This window comes from Apteryx rowi, unplaced genomic scaffold (assembly GCF_003343035.1).
Source record: "Apteryx rowi isolate R43461 unplaced genomic scaffold, aptRow1 scaffold_17, whole genome shotgun sequence".
NCBI classification, from domain to species: domain Eukaryota; kingdom Metazoa; phylum Chordata; class Aves; order Apterygiformes; family Apterygidae; genus Apteryx; species Apteryx rowi.
Genome location: NW_020447974.1, coordinates 2488741 through 2509695, shown reverse-complemented (window position 1 = coordinate 2509695; position 20955 = coordinate 2488741). Strand labels below are relative to the sequence as shown.

At 39.9% G+C, this 20955-nt stretch overlaps 2 protein-coding genes across 2 annotated transcripts in view; both read left to right on the top strand.

Moving 5' to 3' along the window:
• The window catches only part of SHC4 (SHC adaptor protein 4), a 34950-nt gene extending 25873 nt beyond the window's left edge, over positions 1-9077 (top strand). The window contains exons 8-12 of the mRNA XM_026060554.1: positions 1653-1830; positions 3872-3932; positions 5266-5445; positions 6919-7172; positions 7848-9077. Coding sequence (XP_025916339.1) covers positions 1653-1830; positions 3872-3932; positions 5266-5445; positions 6919-7172; positions 7848-8003 — 829 coding nt within the window. The 3' untranslated portion in view covers positions 8004-9077. The remainder of the gene's footprint in view (positions 1-1652; positions 1831-3871; positions 3933-5265; positions 5446-6918; positions 7173-7847) is intronic.
• Positions 9078-12041: 2964 nt separating this feature from the next.
• The window catches only part of CEP152 (centrosomal protein 152), a 35932-nt gene continuing 27018 nt past the window's right edge, over positions 12042-20955 (top strand). The window contains exons 1-5 of the mRNA XM_026060532.1: positions 12042-12065; positions 13332-13457; positions 19549-19649; positions 19887-19953; positions 20172-20513. Of these exons, the coding sequence (XP_025916317.1) occupies positions 13371-13457; positions 19549-19649; positions 19887-19953; positions 20172-20513 (597 nt within the window). The 5' untranslated portion in view covers positions 12042-12065; positions 13332-13370. The remainder of the gene's footprint in view (positions 12066-13331; positions 13458-19548; positions 19650-19886; positions 19954-20171; positions 20514-20955) is intronic.

The following is a 20955-nucleotide window of genomic DNA, read 5'->3' as shown; positions in this document are numbered from 1 at the left end:
CACCATGCCAAGTTCAAGCTCCCTGCAGCTGTGGAGAGTGGGTGGTGGGAAGAAAAACAATTGTAATTTACCTTTCTGCTCGTCGGCTCATGTCCTGGCAGGGGCCTGAAATTCCACCTGCTATGACTTACATCAGCCTTGCATTTTGAATTAAACACAGGCACCATTGGGCGTTTTAAAGTATGAAGCTCTGTCTTCTGCACACTCATCCAAATACAGGATCTAGATTAATTTTTGGAGTGTGAATCCCCATTTCAACTACCCTTTTTCCATTGCACCGGGCACAAAATTCTTGCCCAGACGCCTGGCTCTCCTCACAGGTTAGCCATGCCTATTTTTCAAGGCTTGCTCATTCCTTTCTTTACCATGATGCCTGATTTGATCACTGGCTACGAGTAGGTCATGCTGCAAAGCCGCCTCACTCCTTCCTAAAAACTCGGAGAGTCTCTGTGCAGGTGGCCGCTGTCACTGGTGTGGTGCCTAACACAGTGCAGCAAAATGGGCTGAATTAGGGAACAGCTGTACCACCTCCAATTTATATTTATTTCATTATATATAGTATTTCTTGCCATCCCGCTTCTAACAGGGGGTCTGTTTTCCTGGAGGACAGTAACCAGAGAAAGAACTTTTCCTAGGAGACTGTACTAGGTTATCCCGCAAGTAAATCCCAGCAATGAGAAATGGAAGATGCTAACTAGATTCCTTCCTTGAGCCCATCCTGCAGCCGGTCCTGCAGAATGGTCCTCAGGCAGAAAACTTGGATATTGCTGTGTGAATGAGTCACCCACTTCCAAACTACTATGAATCACATAATCAAATACTTGCACTGTGTATCACATAATCAACTACTTGAACTTTATTTCTTTCCTGCTTGAGGCCTTTTATCCAATTATATTCTTGTTAAACAGAGAAGTAAGATTTGAGATGAGCTTTTTATTTCAGGACCGGAGACAGTACAGGAAGCACCTAGTTCTTTTGCAGTGTATCAGCTGTACATTTAAACTATCATCATTCTGTTTTAGCTCAAGAAAAACATGGTGCACTATCCTTGGTGTCATTCAGTGTTTCCTTCGAGCTGAAACAAAATAGTTATATTGATTAYGGTTATTAAAATTAAAGTAGATTCCACTCTGGAAAACTACATTTTTTGTAGCAATATTTGATTTTTTTCTAAAACAGTTGCAGGCCTGTCTAACTAAATGCCATATGAGGTTTTAATTTCCTCTTTTAAGTCCCCCACACAGCAGTCTCCTTGGATATATATGGCTGAGATAAAAAGCCAGAGGAATCAATTTTACAGTCTACACTTTAGATGCCTTAATGTACGATGCTTTGGCACTCTTGTCTTTAAGAAAAAGTTCAGTAAATCACACTCATATTTTCAAGGCAAAGAAAAGGGAACCAGACTGTTCAGCACTAAGGAAATGACTGTACSTCCCTACAACCTGAACTATGGGTGACTCCATTTTTAATTCAGAAAGAAGTAACTGGAAAAATAAAGACGAAACTCTATGAAAGTTTATGGCCCCCAAACCTTTAAAACCTCAGTATGGCTAATCCGTGTATTCCGTGATGCACAAACACTTGGAACATTTGCCTGCACTAGAAAGCAGTTGATCACATCAGTCACTTTATTTTTAATATTTTTTCAGTGAGGCAGTGACTACTGATAGATCATCTGGGAACTTACAGGAGAGGGAAGATCATGAATATTACAATGAAATTCCAGGGAAAGAGCCTCCCACTGGTGGAGTATTGGACGTGCGAGTGAAAGTGCAAACCGGCCAAAGGGCTAATTGTCCCATACAGTGCAAAAAGCAATATTGTTTGGTAAGTACATCATCTTCTGGAATAACTATTCACTGCCTATTATGGGAATGAATAATAAATTATGTGATACTGTGGTGTAAAGCATGCTATTAACATTAGAATTGGGTCCTGATTACCCTGGAAATGGCTTCTTTTTAGAGTAGATTTAATGATGCTTAGTACATATTTGAACCCCAAAGCACTTTCTGATTACCTGGTTTGTCCTTAGAGTACTTTTAGCAGGCCAAGTAATATTCCCTTGTTCACCTGTTAGCTGTGAGAAGGAAATAGATGAACATTTACATGGCTTGTCTAAGAGAACATCTGCAAAATCTGGGGCTTCTTGGCTCCTGATCCTGCCAGCAGATAACTATTTCATCCTGTCCATTATGTTCTACAACCCGTACAAGCAACATTAACATAGCGTAATGTATATACAACATTAATTACCTTTGAAGTGTTTCAAGAGGCTTTGTTAAACTATCCACAACATTCAAGGGCAGCAAAAATACATATATCCATGACTCTTGCCTGGGATAGTCAGGAATAAGAAAACAAGCAGTCAGGGAGTAAAACCAGCAGAGTTCAGACTTGCTACACAAACTTCAAAGCCTGCTGTGCTAGTTCTTGGAAACGCCAGCATTTCCACATGCAGGGAAGCAGGCTTTACTGGGAGGCAGTGGGGTCAGACATGCCTGTTGGAGTCTGGTGGTCCTGTTTGAGAAGCTGCTGCTCCCCAGTGTTTTTTGGGTCTGATGGCAACTGCTCCTAGGTTGTGTTGCTGTATGGCTGCTCCATGAATTTTCTGGTAGGTCAACTTAAACCTTAGTCAACATCTCGGCTGGGGGACCCTGACAAACAGTAGTTCTCTTTCTGAAAGAGTGTTTGACTATGCCTGAGTTTGCATTCAAAGCTCTCTAGAACTATTGCAAGGAGTTACCCTTGTAACCCCCTTTGCAGCATGGGTTTCCTGAAGATGTACAGCATAGTGTCACCTCTCATTCTCTAGGCATCACATAAATAAGATTGCCTTTTTTACATGGGGTGTTACTTTCTTGTTATTTCCTTTTGGGTCTGATGATTATTTAATGCTGCCCATACAACTTGGTGACCATTTCACTTTCACACCATGATGTCTGTAGTCCTTTTGCCTTGTTTTTATTGCAAGGAACATTCATAAGAAAATATGAACTTTATTGCCTAGGAATTACTCTGATCCTGTGGTGTGTTCTTCAAATGAGACCATCAGAGTCCTGTTTATGGCATCAAAACTATTCCCCTTGCAAGTGTCCTGTTTGTGACTTCTGGCAAAAAATAGCCCCGCAGCTGCAACAGACCTCGCTTCATATCAAGCCCAGATTTCACCTTCATAGCAATGTCTGTAGAAACAATAAGTTATCAGTAGATAATAAGTTATCATTGTAGAAACAATAAGTTATCCATTAGAGAAGAAGATCTAGGCTCAATTCAGCTGCCCAAACCCTGCTATGCAGTGCCACCTGCACAGGGTTAGCTGTCAGATAGGCTACAGGATTTACAGAAGAGCACAGACCTTCCTGAGCTGCAGCTGGAGGACAGACAGGACAGGTATCACAGGGGTTAAAATGACATTAGGCACTTAAGGTGGGACAACATTTCTCATGTTGAGCATTGGGACTTTATTGGTCAATAGATAAAAAATAGCATTAAAATTTTGTGATCATTTGCACACCACATTTCAATCATGATATAAAATGAAAACATAGGCCCAGCTGTCTCTCACTTCTCTTGCGTGACTGCATCACTTCATTTATCGGAGACAGGCAATGTACTGTATATACTAAGCCTTAGACACATTACTGGGTAGTTAACAGTCTCTGTGGGGATTAGAGTATGTTCAGACATGATGCCTGTAGAAGAACAATATGAGCATGAAATACGATTTGAGGAGATTGGAAATTATTTTTGTTAAGAAGATTTGTTTAGTTACCTGGATCCCAATTAACTGGTGCATGGACATTACAAAGTTATCTGAGGTTTATAAAGAAGATCTTTCATGACTGTTTTTATGATTTTTCTGCAGGCAGGCAGCCCAACATTCATCAATATATATGAAAATTGCCCAGAAGAAAGCAAAACTGTGGGTATGGACTCTATTTTCCTTCTCATGCGTATTTAGAATTAACCAAGTCAAATTGCCTGGAAGAGCTGCCCGTTTGCTTTCAATACAATGGTGAAAAGTGTTCTACTTATTAGGTCATTTCTAGTTCCCTAGATGGAGGGCAGACAAAAAGGTCTTACAGCTTTTCAAAAGGCCACTAATCTGTCTTCATGTCTGCAGGCAGACTTGCTCATTTTACTTGTCATGATACTGTACAGTAGCTCTTTGTCATTTTATTCCCTTTTATACTCTTTGTTGTTTTTTTCCCTTTCATACGCTTTGAAGAAGGAAAATACTTCTCTGCTTAACAATCTCTGAAAATACCCCTTCCCCCTGCAAATACTTTAGGGGACCCAAACTATCAGCATGCCACTGCTGCTCCGGTGGAGCCAGTGGTTGTGACTGCAGGGGTGCTGGCACCCGCTTGGCTGCGTGCCTTCCCTTCACCTGCAGGTTTTGTGCCCACCTCAGCTTCACGTTAGCGAAACCTGCTCTTGGCTACCCTGCGAGATCACCAGGCTCCAGCCCTTTCTGGATGTCCCTTGCCAGAGCTGCTGCCCTGAGCGCATTTGCTCAGCTCCTCTCTTTCACTGTGCAGCGAGGTCCTTTCTGAATTCCCACCCGCACAGCTATAAAGGGTTCTGCTACAGGGTCTACGGGGGTAGTTCTGTTTCTTGTGCTATTTCCGATTTAAGTAAAGGAGAATTAAATGGTTTCTACAAAGAGAGGGAGAATAAATAAAAGAATGAATGAATAGATCTACGAATAAAATGTTTGCTAAAGAACAAAAATGTGTGCTGTTTGGCTAGCTGAAATGGTATTATGTTCACAGACTACAGGGAATATTCCATTAGCCTTTTTCTAGGCTAGGAGCYGAACCTGCCAGATGTGGCTGTGGCTCTCCAGGCAGAGACGCAAAGCACCAGCCTTCTCCATTTTCCCTGCTCTTCCTGCAATGCCCGTGGTGCAGGGGGAAGCAAAAGGGTTTTGCCCCAAGCAATGTATACAGCTCGTGCCTCTGTAGAGGCATATGTATTAATTTCTCCACAATCAGTGGCGATTTCAGTACTGACAGTACTTGGAGCAGAGCTGAACCAGTGCAGAACATTTTTGAAAACGTCATTCTAACCCATTTGCGATAGTGTACCTTGCGCCTTCTAGCCATGAGGAAAAACTAGTTCATCAGCCAATTTTTCTTTTCCCTGTAAATGATCTTAGTGGGATATGTAAGAACAACAATATTTCTATTTCAGCTTGTGTAGTCATTTTAACTTGAGCTGAAGAAAATAACTGTACATACTATATATTCATTGCAGGTAATGGGGGTGAAAGATCACAGAAGACAAAAAAAGATGCAACATTGTTGAAGCCTGCCTACAAAACAGATCTTTTTGATGATCCATGTTACATCAACACACAGACCCTGCAATCCGCAGTGTGTACAGCCCGCAGTACAGCAGCAGCACAGACCCATGGGAGCCCACTGCACCATGCGAGTAGGTTCACCTTGCAATACCATGCTCTTCTATGCTTTGAAATGAGAGGTCTTGTCAGCTCTATGCATGGAGATAGATTTTTGCTTTCCTAATAAGAAATATAGAAGAAAGGGAAAAAAATACCCTTCCTGGTTGTTTTTTTAGATTATTAAATTCAAGATAAAGTGGATTAAAAATTAGAAATACTGACAGAGAGCAAATAGAATCATCTTTCATCTTATGCAGTTGATGATAACAATAAACATTTTCCACAGGTAAAAAGAAGCAAATCTTTAAGATGTTATGAAAGCTTGGGACTGACTCAAGGACAAGGGCTATCGTGTCACTCATATCTCCCCCATTCTGAACTGGAAGTGACCTCGGATGCCTTTGCTTCACAGGCAACAGCATGCGAGGTCAAAGCGGGACTGTTATGATCATCTTTTCTCAGTTCTTGCATAACAGGGACCATTGAATCTAGGCCAATAATTTCTAAATCAAGCTGTTTGATCAGTAGTATCTGTTAAATATCCATTAAATTAAGTCTTGATTTAAAGACTCAAAGTGGTGGATATCCATTAGGTGACTACTGATTTTCTTCATTACTGAAAACACTTTATTTGTTATCTTCACCTTTTCTGGACTCCCACTGAGAGCTTTTTCTGTCAATGCTGGCATCACACAAAAAGGTGGGCTAAGGACTGGACAGATCTACAGTAAAGGAAATCTGTGGCCACTGAGACGTTCCAAACCTGGGGCTGCATTGTGCTCTAAAAGGAACTAGCTATATCCTGAGGAGCCTTAAGTTGCACAACTCCATTGAAGAAGTGGTATCCTCTTATTTTCCCTAGAGAAATCCTGCCTGTGAATCATTTGCAGTCTCACTGGCTATATCCCAAGCCACCCAGTTTTGTTAGTACATGCAGTAATTGTTCGTTTTTTCACAGCAGATGCACCATGCTGTAATCCTTCCCTTCTGGCTACATTGGCCATGTTGTCTTACATTCCTGCACATAGCTGGAGTCACTCAATGTGACTCTCCCAATTAGACGTGACAATCTCTTCAGAGCTTGTTAAGGAAGAAGGAAAAACTAGATCTTTAAAAATGTGTTGTGGCTAAAAACCAACAAAAATCTTGTTTTTACAGGGAAGTCTTGACCTTTTTAATACAATTGAAGAAGTACAAAACCAAAACAGCAGAGCATTAGAAAAAAAACTATCACTGATTTAAATTCCTGTTGCCTAGCAACCCAAGGTTTTCCCATCTAAGGTATGGGGAGGAGATGGAATGATAATTTTACCTAATGCACTGGAGTGTTGTGAGCATTCACGTGGGCACATTATTACAGCCTGTAAGGCTGCTTTGTTCCAGCTTCAAGACTGAATCATTTGAATTTTTCAAAAGGCTAACAGCTATAAAAATATTGTATCACTTCCTTTTAGGATGAAGTTCTAGGTGAAGTGTTCAATATGTTCCCTTTCATTTAATTTTAGAATTACCGGAAGCTGTTCAGCAGAGTGCTGCAAGCAGCACAGCTGGTCTCTGTATTATGCCACAAATAAAACAACAGCTAAAGAATGAAGATTGTTACCATGGCAAATTAAACAGGAAAGCAGCAGAGAGCCTCCTAGTCAACGACGGGGATTTTTTGGTGCGAGAGAGTACAACATCACCTGGTCAGTATGTCCTCAGTGGACTTCAGGGAGGGCAGGCAAAGCATCTCCTGTTGGTGGATCCTGAGGGCAAGGTATGAGCATTTCATATACTGAAATGTCAGGGTTGCTCAGATGTTTCAGTCAAAATGCATGGATGGATTCCACAAAGTGGAACTAATCTGATTCTGTGCAGGTTAATTTAAAGTATAGGTTTAAATTTCATTTCAAGAACTTGTAAGCACTTAAGTTCCATGGAAATAGAAGTGAGGAACTTAAATATTTTTGTGATTCAAGATGCTGGCAATTAGTGTAAATAGAAGTACACTTAATGCATCCTTTGAGTTGTTATTATACTGCTAGAAAAATAACCCTAACATCAAATAACAAAGTTGATCAGTAACACACTTCTGGATACAGAAAAGGGAGAGCTGGTTTGATATCACTTGAATTCTACCTGCTTCTGCTCAGCTGCTTCTGCTCAGCTGCTAGAAGAGCATCCTCGAATGATATTTCTCAGAAGAGACAGTAAATCAGAAAAGTAATTCTTAATGGGCATCGTCTTAACTGAGTCCTCCACTTTTTTGTGTTCCACATGTCAGCTAACACTGGGTTAAAGGATAGGTATGAATTCCCGTATATAGCCTATTGATCCCACTCCAGGGAGTTCAGTGGCTTAAATACCTTTTGACCTTAATGGGCTAGGCTCATGCCCAACCAGTTTTAAGCACAATATAACTTGAAATATATTCTTTTGCTTCTTTCACTAGGTAAGAACCAAAGATCATATATTTGATAGCGTGGGTCATCTTATTCAGTATCACATGGAAAATAATTTGCCAATCATCTCTTCTGGAAGTGAAGTGAGCTTGAAACAGCCTGTAAGGAAAGAGAGTAATATGGGACACACGCATTATCACAAATAATCCCTTGGATCTCACAAATCCCAAGACAATTCATTTCTGAAACTTCATTGACTATTATGAAACTTTATATTATGAAGCCAATTCAGAAAAGTATAGACTGCACTTTCTGCTGCTGTTCCAGAAGACTTCTTTTTGTGTGTGTATGTGTGAATATATGTATATGTGTATATCTATGTAGATCTATAGAGATCAACATGCATAGTTATATAGATATATATAATCTTAATCTTAACAAAATTATACCTTCAGAGTGTGAGATTCATTTGTGAAAAGGTATTTTAGACATGCACAAATGTCACTTTCAAGGTCATACTGAATCAGTAACTATTTAAAAGCACAATTAAACCTTTACAWGCAAAAGCTCACTTGAATGAACTGCTGGAACATTAGTATGTGCCTTTTAGCATAGAATTATTGGAAAACAATATTATTTATACTGAATTAGTTTTGGGTGGTTAAACAAACGTGTCTAAGGTTTTAACTATTTGCCAAAACAAATACAATTTGAATATTACTAAAATGTCATCTGCTTTCGATAGACACTAATGATTTCATTTTGCTTATAACAGCACTTTACTAGCAAGTAGTGTTTGAAATTAATAGCATTCACAATACAGAAAGGTTGTCTGGTTTCTTAATGATTTTTTTATCACTGTCTGCCTACTCAAAGACTTGAGATTATGCAACATTTACAAAGTTGAAATTAGTATATGTAATATAATTTTGGAATAGAACTTGTTAAAGGACAAGCATGCTAGATCCTAATATTTTTGTCTTGCATATGATTTTACTATTATTACCAATTAATACTGGAGATTTCTCTTTCTAAAGGTAGGCTAAATATATTTTCATTGATTCCATAGACCTTTACAAACTAGAGAAGCTGAACAAAACTAATGATGCATTTTGAGAGAAAATTTTTTAAAAGACTGTTTGAACTCTGCATGTGCCCTTATTCAGTGTTCTTTCCAAAATGATATATGATTTTCCCTTTCTTCATGTAGAGTCCATCTGTTCCTAAACATGGAAAAAGTCTTCTAAAGGAATTGTTTTGCCACAATAAATACTCTAAATATGAACACTCCTGTATTCAGTGTGAACAGTGGTTTCTTGGGCTTCCTGTTGAAGAAACAGTGATTTAATAAGTAACTGAAGAAAGGGAAGGGGGATTTTGGGAAGGAGACTGGTAGTCTGGGTGATGGCTTCTTTGAGAAAGTTGTCCCTTTAAGATAAGCAATGCCTCCTGGCACAGTTGGAGAYGTTCCCTCTGACTCCCAGCCCACCAGCTTAGTTCCATACAGCAGACAATTGGTGTGGATAGTTCAGCAATCGCTGGAAGAAAAGCTTTGACTATAAAAGAGAAATTCTGTTCTTCTGCCTAATGCGTTCATGTTAAATGGGACAGTATAGTCTGAGCTCTTTTCTCTGGAAAACAGAAAGGGCATATACACATAAAATAATTGAGGACATAAGCTTTCTTGGAGGGAAAGTCTGATATAAAGAGCCACATTTAGAGCTGACTAAAAAGCATCTTTTTTCTTATCTTCAGCTAATAGGCACAAAATATATTTCATTCCTCAATAATAACATGATTAAAATACTCAACTCAATTACATATATTGAAGCAGTGAGATGCTTTTAAACATCAGTAATTGATTTCCTTGATAATGGTTGGGCATTGTTGATATTTCAAGTCTTCAGAATAAAGATCAAACTTATTTCTGTTCTGTCATATCCACGGTTCTCATCCGTGAACAAGGCCCCCAGCAAAAGTTCATGCTCGAGTTTTGTGCCACTGCAAGACTATTTGGCAAGAAATTATAAGTAATTATAAATTATCAACTCCCTGCATGGTATCCTTTCTACTTGCAGGGCTTATCAAACTTCATGAAGTGTAATATCAAGCATATTACACTTTATTAAGCAGAGAACAAAGCAAAAATAGCTACTTTTGTGGCATGTCAAGGAGACACAAGACTTGCATAGAGCTGCTTTTTTCATCAATGCTGAAATGTTTGAGGGGGTCATAGAAAGCAAATATGGGGAACTGCATCTCTATTTAATACAAATCAAAACTACTCAAGACAAGAATAATGGTGATTGGAGTTGTGATAGCCTGAGATCAAAGCTGTATGAATTTGGCAGTCAAGACACTGACTTAGGGACTTCATTTTCACGTTATCAATGGGCAAAAATATCCAAAGTCAGTGAATGATGTTTGGATCAGAGTATGACACATTTTAAGGCTCTCTCTGAATATCATTAACTTAAAAAGTAAGACCAGAATCTTTGTTTTGTTGCTCATGCATCTTTTGTATGTGTCTGAAGCAAAACTGTGAAGGAAAAAGGGAAGAAAAATGAGTTAATTGGGTGCTAGTGCAATAATCAAGTTAGTATCTCAAAATCTCTTGCTCTAGAAGAGAGAAAGCAAAGAATCCAAGTGGTTACAGATACAATTCAGACACAACATATCCATGCCTTACAGAAAGCAGACGTGTTTCCTGGAATAAATCTTATCCATTCTTCTGGAGCATGAACTAGGTAAAATCAGTTTGTCTTTTCTAAAAGACATGGGCCTTGACTTGATTATTAATGTTGCTTTTAAACTCTGTGGACCAGCCACCTCAGGTAAAGTACATTATCTCCTGTGCAGAAGTCTTAGTATGAGTAACTATGCTAAAAAATTGATGCTGTTATTTGAATGCTGGAAAGTTTTCTTGAATATTGTTCTTGAGAAAGTTAACATGAATTGTCAGGCACATTTAGATTTTTTTTTTAGTCCTTTCATGCCTGTGAAAATACTGAAGTGGTTGTAAGAATTGGTTAATCTTGTTTGTTCTAATTGTTACTAGAAGCCCCGGGGGAAAACACATAATTTTAACTATAAAGTTACACAGCATTTTGGGTTTTTTTTCAAAGTTCCTATAAATTTTACTGAAACACATTAACATCCATATTTGGTTGCTTTCATCAATAAAAAATATTACAACAAATGACCCAAATGCACCTCTCCTATCAAAACTTCCATTTTCTGCCTTTGAGGCGGGAAGCATTACAGCTGAAGGTGTCACCAGATGGTGCTATTACATATCTTCCTCCTCTCTGAACAAATGCTCATTGTTTGAGAAACCTTCCTGATTTTTTTTGAATGGTTGCTACAGGCAATTCTGTGGAAGGAGTTCCTTGAGCTCAGATTTTTTTTTTTTTTTTTAAACAGATTAAAGTAAGCCCTGGAGGCGCAGCAGGTCGCTGGGGCTGGGTGCTGGACACCCTCGGGRAGGGTTGCTGGCGCTGCCTGGCTGCTCCCGGGCCCCCACCAGAGCCTCCCCGGGCAGGGGGTGGCCTGGCCCGCTGACGTAAAGTTTAGCCAGAGGCATCAGAGCTCTTCTGCCATCACCACCCTGTCAGCACGGTGCCATGAGCGGAAGCGGGACCGACCGCAGGCGCCTCCCCGTGAGGAGAGCGGGCAGCGCCTGGCTTGGAAAGGCCACCCAGGCGACACGCAGCAGCCCTGAAGCTGTCAGCTTTCGTCACGAGGGCCAGCCCTCTCATCGCGAGACGTCACCCCGCACGGTTGCGACCTCACGAGGGCACCGCTCGGGCGACGCCATCGCGCGTTGCCAGGCAACTGCCACGTCTTCCTGCGAGATGGCGCCTCCGCCACCTGCGCCCGGCCCCTCCTCCCGCGCCCTGGGGGCGGGAGCGCCGAACGTCACGGGGAGAAAACCCCGCCCCCTCCGCAAGCGGCCACAGCCATTGGCTGGCCGCTTAGCCAACCAGCGAGCCAGGCCCCTTCCCGCGGCCATGCGCGCCTGCTTTCAAACAGCCAACGAGAGGGTTTGCAGCGCAACCGAGCGCGAATGAGGCGGGGCGAGCGCCTCCCGCCCGCCCCTCCTGCCTGCAGAGCGGGGGCGGTGGGGCCGCGCCGCGCTCGCTGGTTGGAGCCCCGGGCTGCCACTCAAGGGCGGCGGGCGCGGGGTTCGGTTGTCATGCGGAAGAGCGGCGGGGGCGCCTTTGTTGTGCCCGATGGGAAGCGAGCGGCCGTTGGGTGCGGCGGCTCCGGTGAGTGTCGGCGCCCCGGCCTGGGCTCTGCGCCGGCCTCGGGGCGCGGCGGGARGCGCCTTCCCCTCCGGGCGCCGCCGGCCCGCGCTGCTGGAGCCAGGGAAGGGCTGTAAATAAACCGCCGAGGGGACGGCGGGGGCTAGCGGCTGCCCGCGAGCGGCCCCGCGGCTCGCCGTGCCCGCCAGGCCGTGAGGCGGCGGGGCGGGCCCGTGTCCTGCTCTCGGTGTGCTTCAGCCCGTGGGGTCGGGGAGGGTTTTGGTGAGCCGGGGCAGAGCGCTGCTGCTGTGGCTGTTGGGCGGGCAGGCGGTAGTTCACAGCTGGGGAAGGCGACCGAGCTCTTGCACCGTGCTATGAAAGATGCTGCAGTGACTYTCACAGTGAAACACGGTCTTTTAGGGAGAGCAAAGAGACAGGTACTCCTGTTAGGGCTTTTGCTAACTCTATAGTAGACTTTTCTTGAATGCAAGCAGGCAAGCATGTCCTTAAAACATAGCAACATAAGTAAAAGAAACATTTTTTTTAAATTAACTTTGAATAGTGCACTTGTAAAGCTTATTGTAATACTGAGTAAAAATTTCAGCATATGCTACACCTGTTTGATCAAAGAATGTGAAATTCTGTAAAATTGTCACTAATAACTTTGTTTCATAGCTGTATGTGAGGAGTCTGTCTTCAGCAGGGAATAACTTACATAGTAATCAAATGTAGGCCAGCTGTTACAAACTCTAGCTTACTGTGAACTAACTGTTCAGTGTAGGCAAGTCCTTGGGTGTCTGAGTTTCTTTTCATTAAGCAGTTATTTAAGTCTTCAGTTGACCTGATACTTTTCCATTGTTAAAGCTCTTACCCAAATGCTCAAGCAGCAACCTACTTCCAGTAGCTGGTACAAGATTTAGTTATTCTACTGTAGTATATAGAAAGCAATGAAGCAAGATTTGGGAGCGGGTATAATTATCAGTCTGTATTGAGTGAATGTATTCTGTGTTAGAGCTTGAAGAAAGTGATGTCAATTTTCATAAATGAACTTTAATAATTTCATAATGTCATGTTATAAAAAGCTTAGATAATCTCTTTTAAATGCTAAATTCTTAGAAATGAGAAGTATTGCTAATGCTGAGAAACAGAGCAGAAGCTCAAGTAAATGATACAGATAATAGGCAATGTTCATTTCAAAAAATTGGCTATTTGATTTGGGAAGTGAGGGTGTTTGTTTTATGACTTTTTTTTTTGCTCTTACTCATGTGATGTTTTCTTGTCTTGTGATAGGTTTTTTTGGATACTCAAAAACATTATCATTAGTAAACAATGTCCCTTGACTTTGATAGTGGAGCTCTACAAACTCAACATGAAGAGGAAGAGTATGACCAAGAGGATTATGCAAGAGAACAAGAGGTGAAAATAAATAAATGATTTAATTGGAAGGCTTGTTTAATGAGCTTCTTTCCTGTTTCAAACTGAAGTTTTATGCTGTCGTTGATAACATAGAGCACAGACTCTACTTTTTAAGAGTTGCACAAGAAGTACAGAGATAATGAGGAGATGCATCTTAAGAGCCTTGCAGTGTCATATATAGTGGCTGCAAGAACAATATCCCTTGGCTATTTAGTAGATTGCCAAAGACCACGGTCACCTACTTTCTGTATTCCTTCACAACTTTTTTTACTTACTACAGTCACAACAGCTCTCTTTCAATTGAAAATCAAGTTAGCTTAGAAAAGAATGAGGAAACTTTTAAAATTCTGATTATAAGTTATGTACTCTAATCTCTAGAAAAATATATTCAAATGTTTTCATTTTTGGAGTTCAAATACACTGACTGTCCTGGATGTTTCTGTTTCTTTAATTTCAAAGATGGAATTGGCAAAATGTGCATTTAACATGAATGTGCATAATGCTTTCTTATGGGATAGTAAATCATATTTGTGTCAACTAACCCCCACAAGATATACTTCAAGGATCATTGTCTAGAGGGCAAGTGACATACACACAAATATTCACAAAAATGTGTAGTAGAACAATAGCCATACAACTTCTAAAGATGCTATTGCAAACACTGTAGGGAATGTGATGTCTGTTCAGAAACTTTTTACCCTAATAAAGGGTGGTGTGCATGTGCAGGAGAACAAAAAGTGAAGTAATTGTAAAGTTATCATAGAGAGAAAATGACAGCATAAATAGTATTATAAGCTTAGGGAGCTGATTTTATATATATATATATATATATATATATATATATATATATATATATTTTTTTTTTTGTCACTCCAGGTTCTCTTATAGTACCAGTCTAAGGTACTTCCTTCTCCCCAAAGATATATTGTGTTCTCGTGATATTTGAAGTGGCGTTCTAATCCATAGTCACTAATGCCTGAAGCTTATTGTGCTTTTGGAATACTTCAATCTAGCAGTAGCTTACTGTTTGAATAACATTTTCTCAATATTTTTCCTTTGATCGTCTGAGATTTCATCACAAAGGGTAGGCCCTTTGTATAGTGTCCTGGTCAAATTTCACTGTAAGCTGTGTGTTATAATAGTTGGGTGGGTTGGTTGGTTTGTTTGTTTTCTCTTTCCTTCCTATGCTGTCCTTGCAATCTTGGCTCCATAAGCGTTTTGTGCTTCTGAAAGCATTGCCAGCTATCTTAAAGTAAAACTTGATGTTGTCATGGGGCAAGAATTCTTTAGTGGCCTCACAATCTGCTTGAGCCGCCTTTTGGTTGCTGGTGTCAGTGGGAATAGTTGAGAGAGGCTTTGCTTTAGGTCTTTTTTTATATGTTAACTGAATGGGAAAATGTCTCATTTCTGAGGATTGGTTGTTCTGATAGAAATGAGAGCTGGGCAGTTCTGAAATGGGACTGTGTGCTCAGGTTATGAAGGGAGCTGCCGAGAGCGAATGTGTAATGGTTGAAGTACCTTTGTAAAAGTTCGGCTCTACTATCTTTTGAAGAAGTTTGGGCACTGGGGTGTGGATTTTTTAACATATTTTTGCCATCTGATGTAGTCTTTGTCTATGGAGAAATGGTTTGTATATTCTGCTCATAATTCTATTCATGAAGGAGAGTAGATGTTTCTAAAATTTCTTTTACTTTTCACCTTTAACAGCAGTTTGCAAAGCAGTCTCTTTGGAATAAGTTAGTGATAATCCTTTTAGGTTGTGCAACTTTGAACTGGGGCAATCTGGGATTCACAAAACTATACGTATTACAGGTATTTCAGTGGGGTGTAACATTTAGCAAACTCACTTAATGGAGGCTATGCTGTGTTTGCTGCTCAAGACATTTAAGCCAAGATTTTCTGCATTATTTTAAGTTTTCTACCAGGGCAAACGCTTCCCCCTTTCCCCACCCCCCCTTTCTTTCTTTCCTTGGAAAAATGAGCTCTGTGTAGTAGGAGAGTGCTTTGATGCCAGGCCATTACTGGAGCTATTCTTTCTCCAACCTTAAAAGCTCAAACTAAGAACGGTTATCTGGACTATTACTGCATTCATGAGACTTGAAGGGAGATGGTAAATTCTTTTCCCAAAGGACGGATAAGTTTGATCTTTGCACGTCATGTGGGGTAGCCTAACTGACATGAGAAATCCCTGCTGCGCAAGATAAAGCTATAAAATCAGAATTAGGGCATGACTGATTACATACTGGCTTGCAGAATGCTTTGTAAGTTTTTTGTTTTGTTTTTTTTTGACTGTTATCTTAGTCATTGCAGTGGGGTGTTGAAGAGCTAATCTGAAACAAGTCTTGGAGTATTTAGTAGCAGTCCACATGGCATCTCAGTCAGATCTCTGAACTATGTATGTCTGACTTAGATATTAGTAAGATATACAGGATGTATTCAGTCCCAGGAAAAAAGTCTAAGTGGCTTCATACAAAAGATCCATTAACCCTTTGTATCTGTGAGTAGGTGGGAATAAATTGCTATTTATCCAGTGTTTTGTTTACTTATTGACTGAATCTAACTCTAAAAGTGAAAGGAGTCACCAAGAGATATGCTATGGATAATGGATTTGTGGCAGCTTAAACCAGGGTTGGGGCCTTCACAAGCTGTTGGACAATGGATGTAGTCTTTGTCTCTGTATCCGTGGATTGCTTGAGGTGCAGTGCAGACTTCCGAGAGTTTCTTGCATTGGCATTAAGGCTGTGTACTTTCCTTGCTCTGTGCTAGGATGGCTATACTTCTGAGTCATGGCACTGCTGCTGTGATGGAGATGGGGGTGCAGCATTCTTCAAGTTGTTATCTGTAATATAATTCTCTTTTTCCTTCTTTTAATGCTTTCTAAGGGTGTCCTTACGGCAATAATGATGCTGGAGCCTCTGATCTAGAATGCTGGCATATCCTCTGAAGCTGTGAGGTCACCCCTTCAGACTGGGAGTTAAATCATTCAGTATTTGGATCCACTCTTTTGTGGATTTGAAGAAATAGTTTTTTTTTTTTTTTCTTTTTTTTTTTAACCCAGTAATATGCAAATTCCTTTTACCCATGAAATACCCCCTTCCTCCCTGCTCCCCCAATCTTCTGGCATCTCACAATAACTGTTTAGTTACAGTGCCTTTATTTTGTAACAGAAATATTATTTTTCTGCATTAGAACCATCTCAATACTTGAATTATGTGATTTGTTCTCCAGAAACTGTTGGAAGTGAAACTTTGTTTGTCCTCTGAATGCTTGAGGTTTTTTAGATCTTTATAAATAGCAGTGGGGGGAGAGCTTATAGGTGATTGTAGTTTTTCAACTTTTTTACATTTAAATCAGGTCTTTCCCTCTCTTCAGCTGTCAGACAAGTATATGAACTTTGAGCCCTCTGTGTGTGTGTGGCTTTTTATTTTTATTTTTTCCTCTGGAGTATAAGCTTAAAAATAGGGTAGTGCTGCTGCACAAATGAAATAGGCTTCCCCTTATGCAAGAACTTTCTTTTATCACAATAACAATTTTGATAAYGATAATGTATCTTCTTATGTATAGCCTATTAATTTGGGGAAAAAATCTGTTGCTTTTTTTTTCTTCTCTCTTGAAGAGAGATGGCCTCTTGGGTATGTATTTTAGCGGCGAAGGTGGGGGGTGTGTTCCTGAGATCCTCTAAGCAATTCTTCTTTGTGAAGAATCCTTATGCATACAAGAAACAGATTTGCAAGAAAAACCATTAGCCCTTCTGTTTTACTGTCCTCTTGGGCTCTGTAATGTTTCTTTTTTCTCTGATTAATGTTAAGTGGGCTGACTAAAGACACCACTCAGATGGTTACCTTGCGTTGCCCTTAGCCCTGTTGGGAGTCCCATGCTAGCTAACCTGGTAGACTGAATTCAGTTTAAGTATGAAGTCTCACGATGGTGTCTTGTGAACCATATATGTGCTGCTTTCTCTTGGATTTGTTTCCAAACCAGTGCAAGAACAGTGAAAGTGACAGTGCTTGAGTATGTTCTTGGTTGTAAGTAGGGCAGATGAAACGTCTTCTTCAGTGAACGATTCTGTCTTTCCTTTCCTGCTCTCTGGATGTTAGACATAATAAATTCAGAGGATGCCCTAATGATAGGGAAACTTGTCAAATAGAATAAAGCTGTATAGGCACTAACTTTTCATATGTAATAGTTAATTTTGACTTAGTTGCAACTGTTTTGTGTGTGTGTTTGTTTTTTACAAAGATAAGTAATATGTTTTAATATTTCACATGTAGCAGCTGATGTTTCTGCTCTAATTAACACTCACATATGTGCTTTGTCTGTCAGTTTGGAGAAAAACAGAGTTAGGGTACAGATATACAATGCAATAACTTTGAATATGTTGTGTAGTTCTCTGGTCCCTTAATGAGGAAAAAACAGAATGTATTGCTCAGATTTACAAGTTGAAGCCCAATATGTGGCCACATATCAAAGCCTCGCTGAAAACTTGGAAGAACAGGTMCATTCTATATGGGATTCATTACATCAAGTAAGTTCAGAAATTTTGGTGTGTGGGGGTTGTTTGTTTTTTTGTTTGTTTGTTTTTTCAGTAACTTATGTGGGCAAAAGGAGCTAACTAACTTCTGGAAAGGCAGGTTAAGCTACTCTGAAACCGTACATGTCCACGCACTGTAAAAAAAATCTGATTTTATTCCTTCTCTTAAAAAGCCTTGAGCTAACTGCTTTTTTGACACTTAGATAAATGCCACCTCCAAAGAGTTCACATGATTTTGAAGATACCAGCTGTTTTAAATGAAGTTGTCTTATTTCAATGGAGTTGCTCATCCTTGCGCTCAGTGGTTTTAAAGCATTATATAAGCTTTTATCAAATTCTGGAAAATYGCTATAAAATACAGGAGTTATAAACTATTAGCTTGTGAATGTACTCTTGGTTAGGTTGTTGTATACTTTCATATAAGAATTACACACTAAATCTCCTTAATCCTAATTTACATTGTAAACTTAATAAATCAAACTGATTATTCACTTGTCAATGTTGTGCATGTTGACTACCAAGTTGTATGAATTAGTAAATATTGCTAGTCATTCTGTGGCAATTGTATTTGACCAGGGACTGCAGTCCTCAGCCAAAGTCAGCAATGCAGTGCTAAGCCAAATGGATGTTATATGACCCTCTCCATCTGGCCTGTTAGTAATCCATCAGTGAACTCGACAAATTTTTTGGCTTAGGTGCACCTTCCACACATTTTGTGCTTAGCTGGATTCTTTCTACAGAATGGTGTACTTGACCTTAAAGACTGCAAGTAATGCTGCTAAAAGCAGTATGTTGGAGATCTGTTTAATGTACTTCGTTATTATTCAATTTTTTGTTGTTGTTGCTATCTGCAAGAATGTCAAATGATGTATGGATTCTGAATCAGAATACACTTTGCCAAGTATATATTTGGAGAGGTGATCTATTTTCACATGCAGTATTGATTTCATTGTACACTTGTATATACAATAATCTTGAATACAGGTCATACTATTTTATCCTGCTTTTGGGCTGCCACCTAAAAGGGGCACAACTATCTCTTTCCTGAATTCAGAGTGGTGGTATTTTTTTGTTTGGGTTCAGTTGCTTAATGACCTCTTCTGAATATATAGGCAGACCACTAATCACTGCAATGATGACTTGTATGTAGTAACACCGAGTGGCATGTTCTTACCAAGATTTCAATTCAGGTTCCTCAGAAAGAGCATGTTTTGAATGTCTAATACCTGTTGCCTAGAATTTAGGGAGGAGAGCCCTCAGCATGAGAAGTTGTAGATTAGTCTTCAAAAGCAGTCTGTCCTGGAACAAGTCAATCTGGTGGCCCTTCCCTCACCTTTATGCTTAATGAGCTTACCAGAAAAATCACTAGGTTGGTAACTAGTATATTAAGCACTCTGATGTGAACTCTAGTGGTACCAGTGTTGTAATTGGATGACATCTTTTCAATGGAGGAAGAAAACCCAGATTTTATGCAAGTGGCCCGTTTCCTCTGTCTTACTTTAGACTGAGTTTGCATATATTCTTTCGAAAAGAAATATGATGTGTGTTGTTCTGTTCCAGTTGCAACAGCTTTTGACAGACCTTCCCCATGATATGCTGGAAGACAGTGGAGACCAGCTCTCCAGCTATTCGGACAGTAGCATTCACGAGAATGAAGAGCAGTAAGGCTTTTTGTATTTTTTTTTTTTTATTGAGGTTGTGCTTTTGAGACAGAGTAAAATCTCAAATAATCAAGTTCATAAAAACAATCTTAAAAAACCCCAGAGCCATACTGTAACTAACAGTAGGGTTTGGGTTGCATGAGAAACAAACTAGGTGTTGCTTATTTGAATGGAGGTTTTTTGTTTTGTTTTCCTAAGAATATAACTAACAGAGTAAAACTGGCTGTCTTTCTCTAGATCACATGAGCCCTGGAAGCATGATGGAAGGTGGAGGGATCGTCCATTGATTACTGATCCTCAGAATGTAAGGTTTTTTTCCTAAGTAGTCACCTAATTAATAGCAACTGCTTGTTCAGAATAACGTGCTAAATATTCTTTAAATTAATTAGAAATGTGCTTTTTATGTAGGTGACCTGCTTTACTATTCAATAGAGATATTTCTACCTTGACTGCTGGTAACCCCAGAAAGAAAAGAAATCTGAGTTTTGATAGAGCAGTTCTGAATCTCTTATCCATTCATAGGGTTATGAACAAGGACAAAATATGTTTCCTGAACAGTTGTTGTGTGACCGGCAAAATAACCATGTTGAAAAACATTCCAAGAATTGGAATGGCCTATGTAATGATGAAGAAAAATGCTTGTATGAGATGAAGGAAGATTACCGTGGCCAAAACAGTCAAGAGGATCCTGGTGATGTGTATCTTGGTAGAGATGGGTATAATGCTCCAAGCTGCTACCAACAGAGCAATGTGTATCATCTCCCGGAAGACTTTAGGCCATATATGAATGGCCGTAAACCAGAACTGAGTAATCAACAAAGTAAAATAGTAATTTTTCCAGATGTTTCGAAGGACCATCTTAAGGTATTTCAGAAACTGATATATTTTTCTGTCTCTTTTGGAAAGATTTCACACATCTATAGCTGCTGGCAGTAATATTTGTAGGGTGTTTTTTTTTCCAGACTGTTAATCAAAACAATGATGGGAGGCTTCTGTCCTCAATTTTACACGTTAAAACAGCCAAGCATTAAATATCTGGATTTTCATATGTGCTTGTAATGATTTTTTTTTTTTTTTCTTCTCTTGTTTGGCTAGCTATAAGCCCATAAGGTAGTATAGATGTGATGCACTTTATAAGTGTGATACATTTTGATGAAGGCTTCCAATTTAAGAGTGGTGAAGTCTCAACTTCAATGGAGTAAGCGCACACTTGAGTGCTTTGCTGGATTGGAGCCTGAGAATGAAGAGCTACTAGAGCTCTTTTTAATGTCAACATATAAATCAAAAGGAAAAATACTTTAATTGA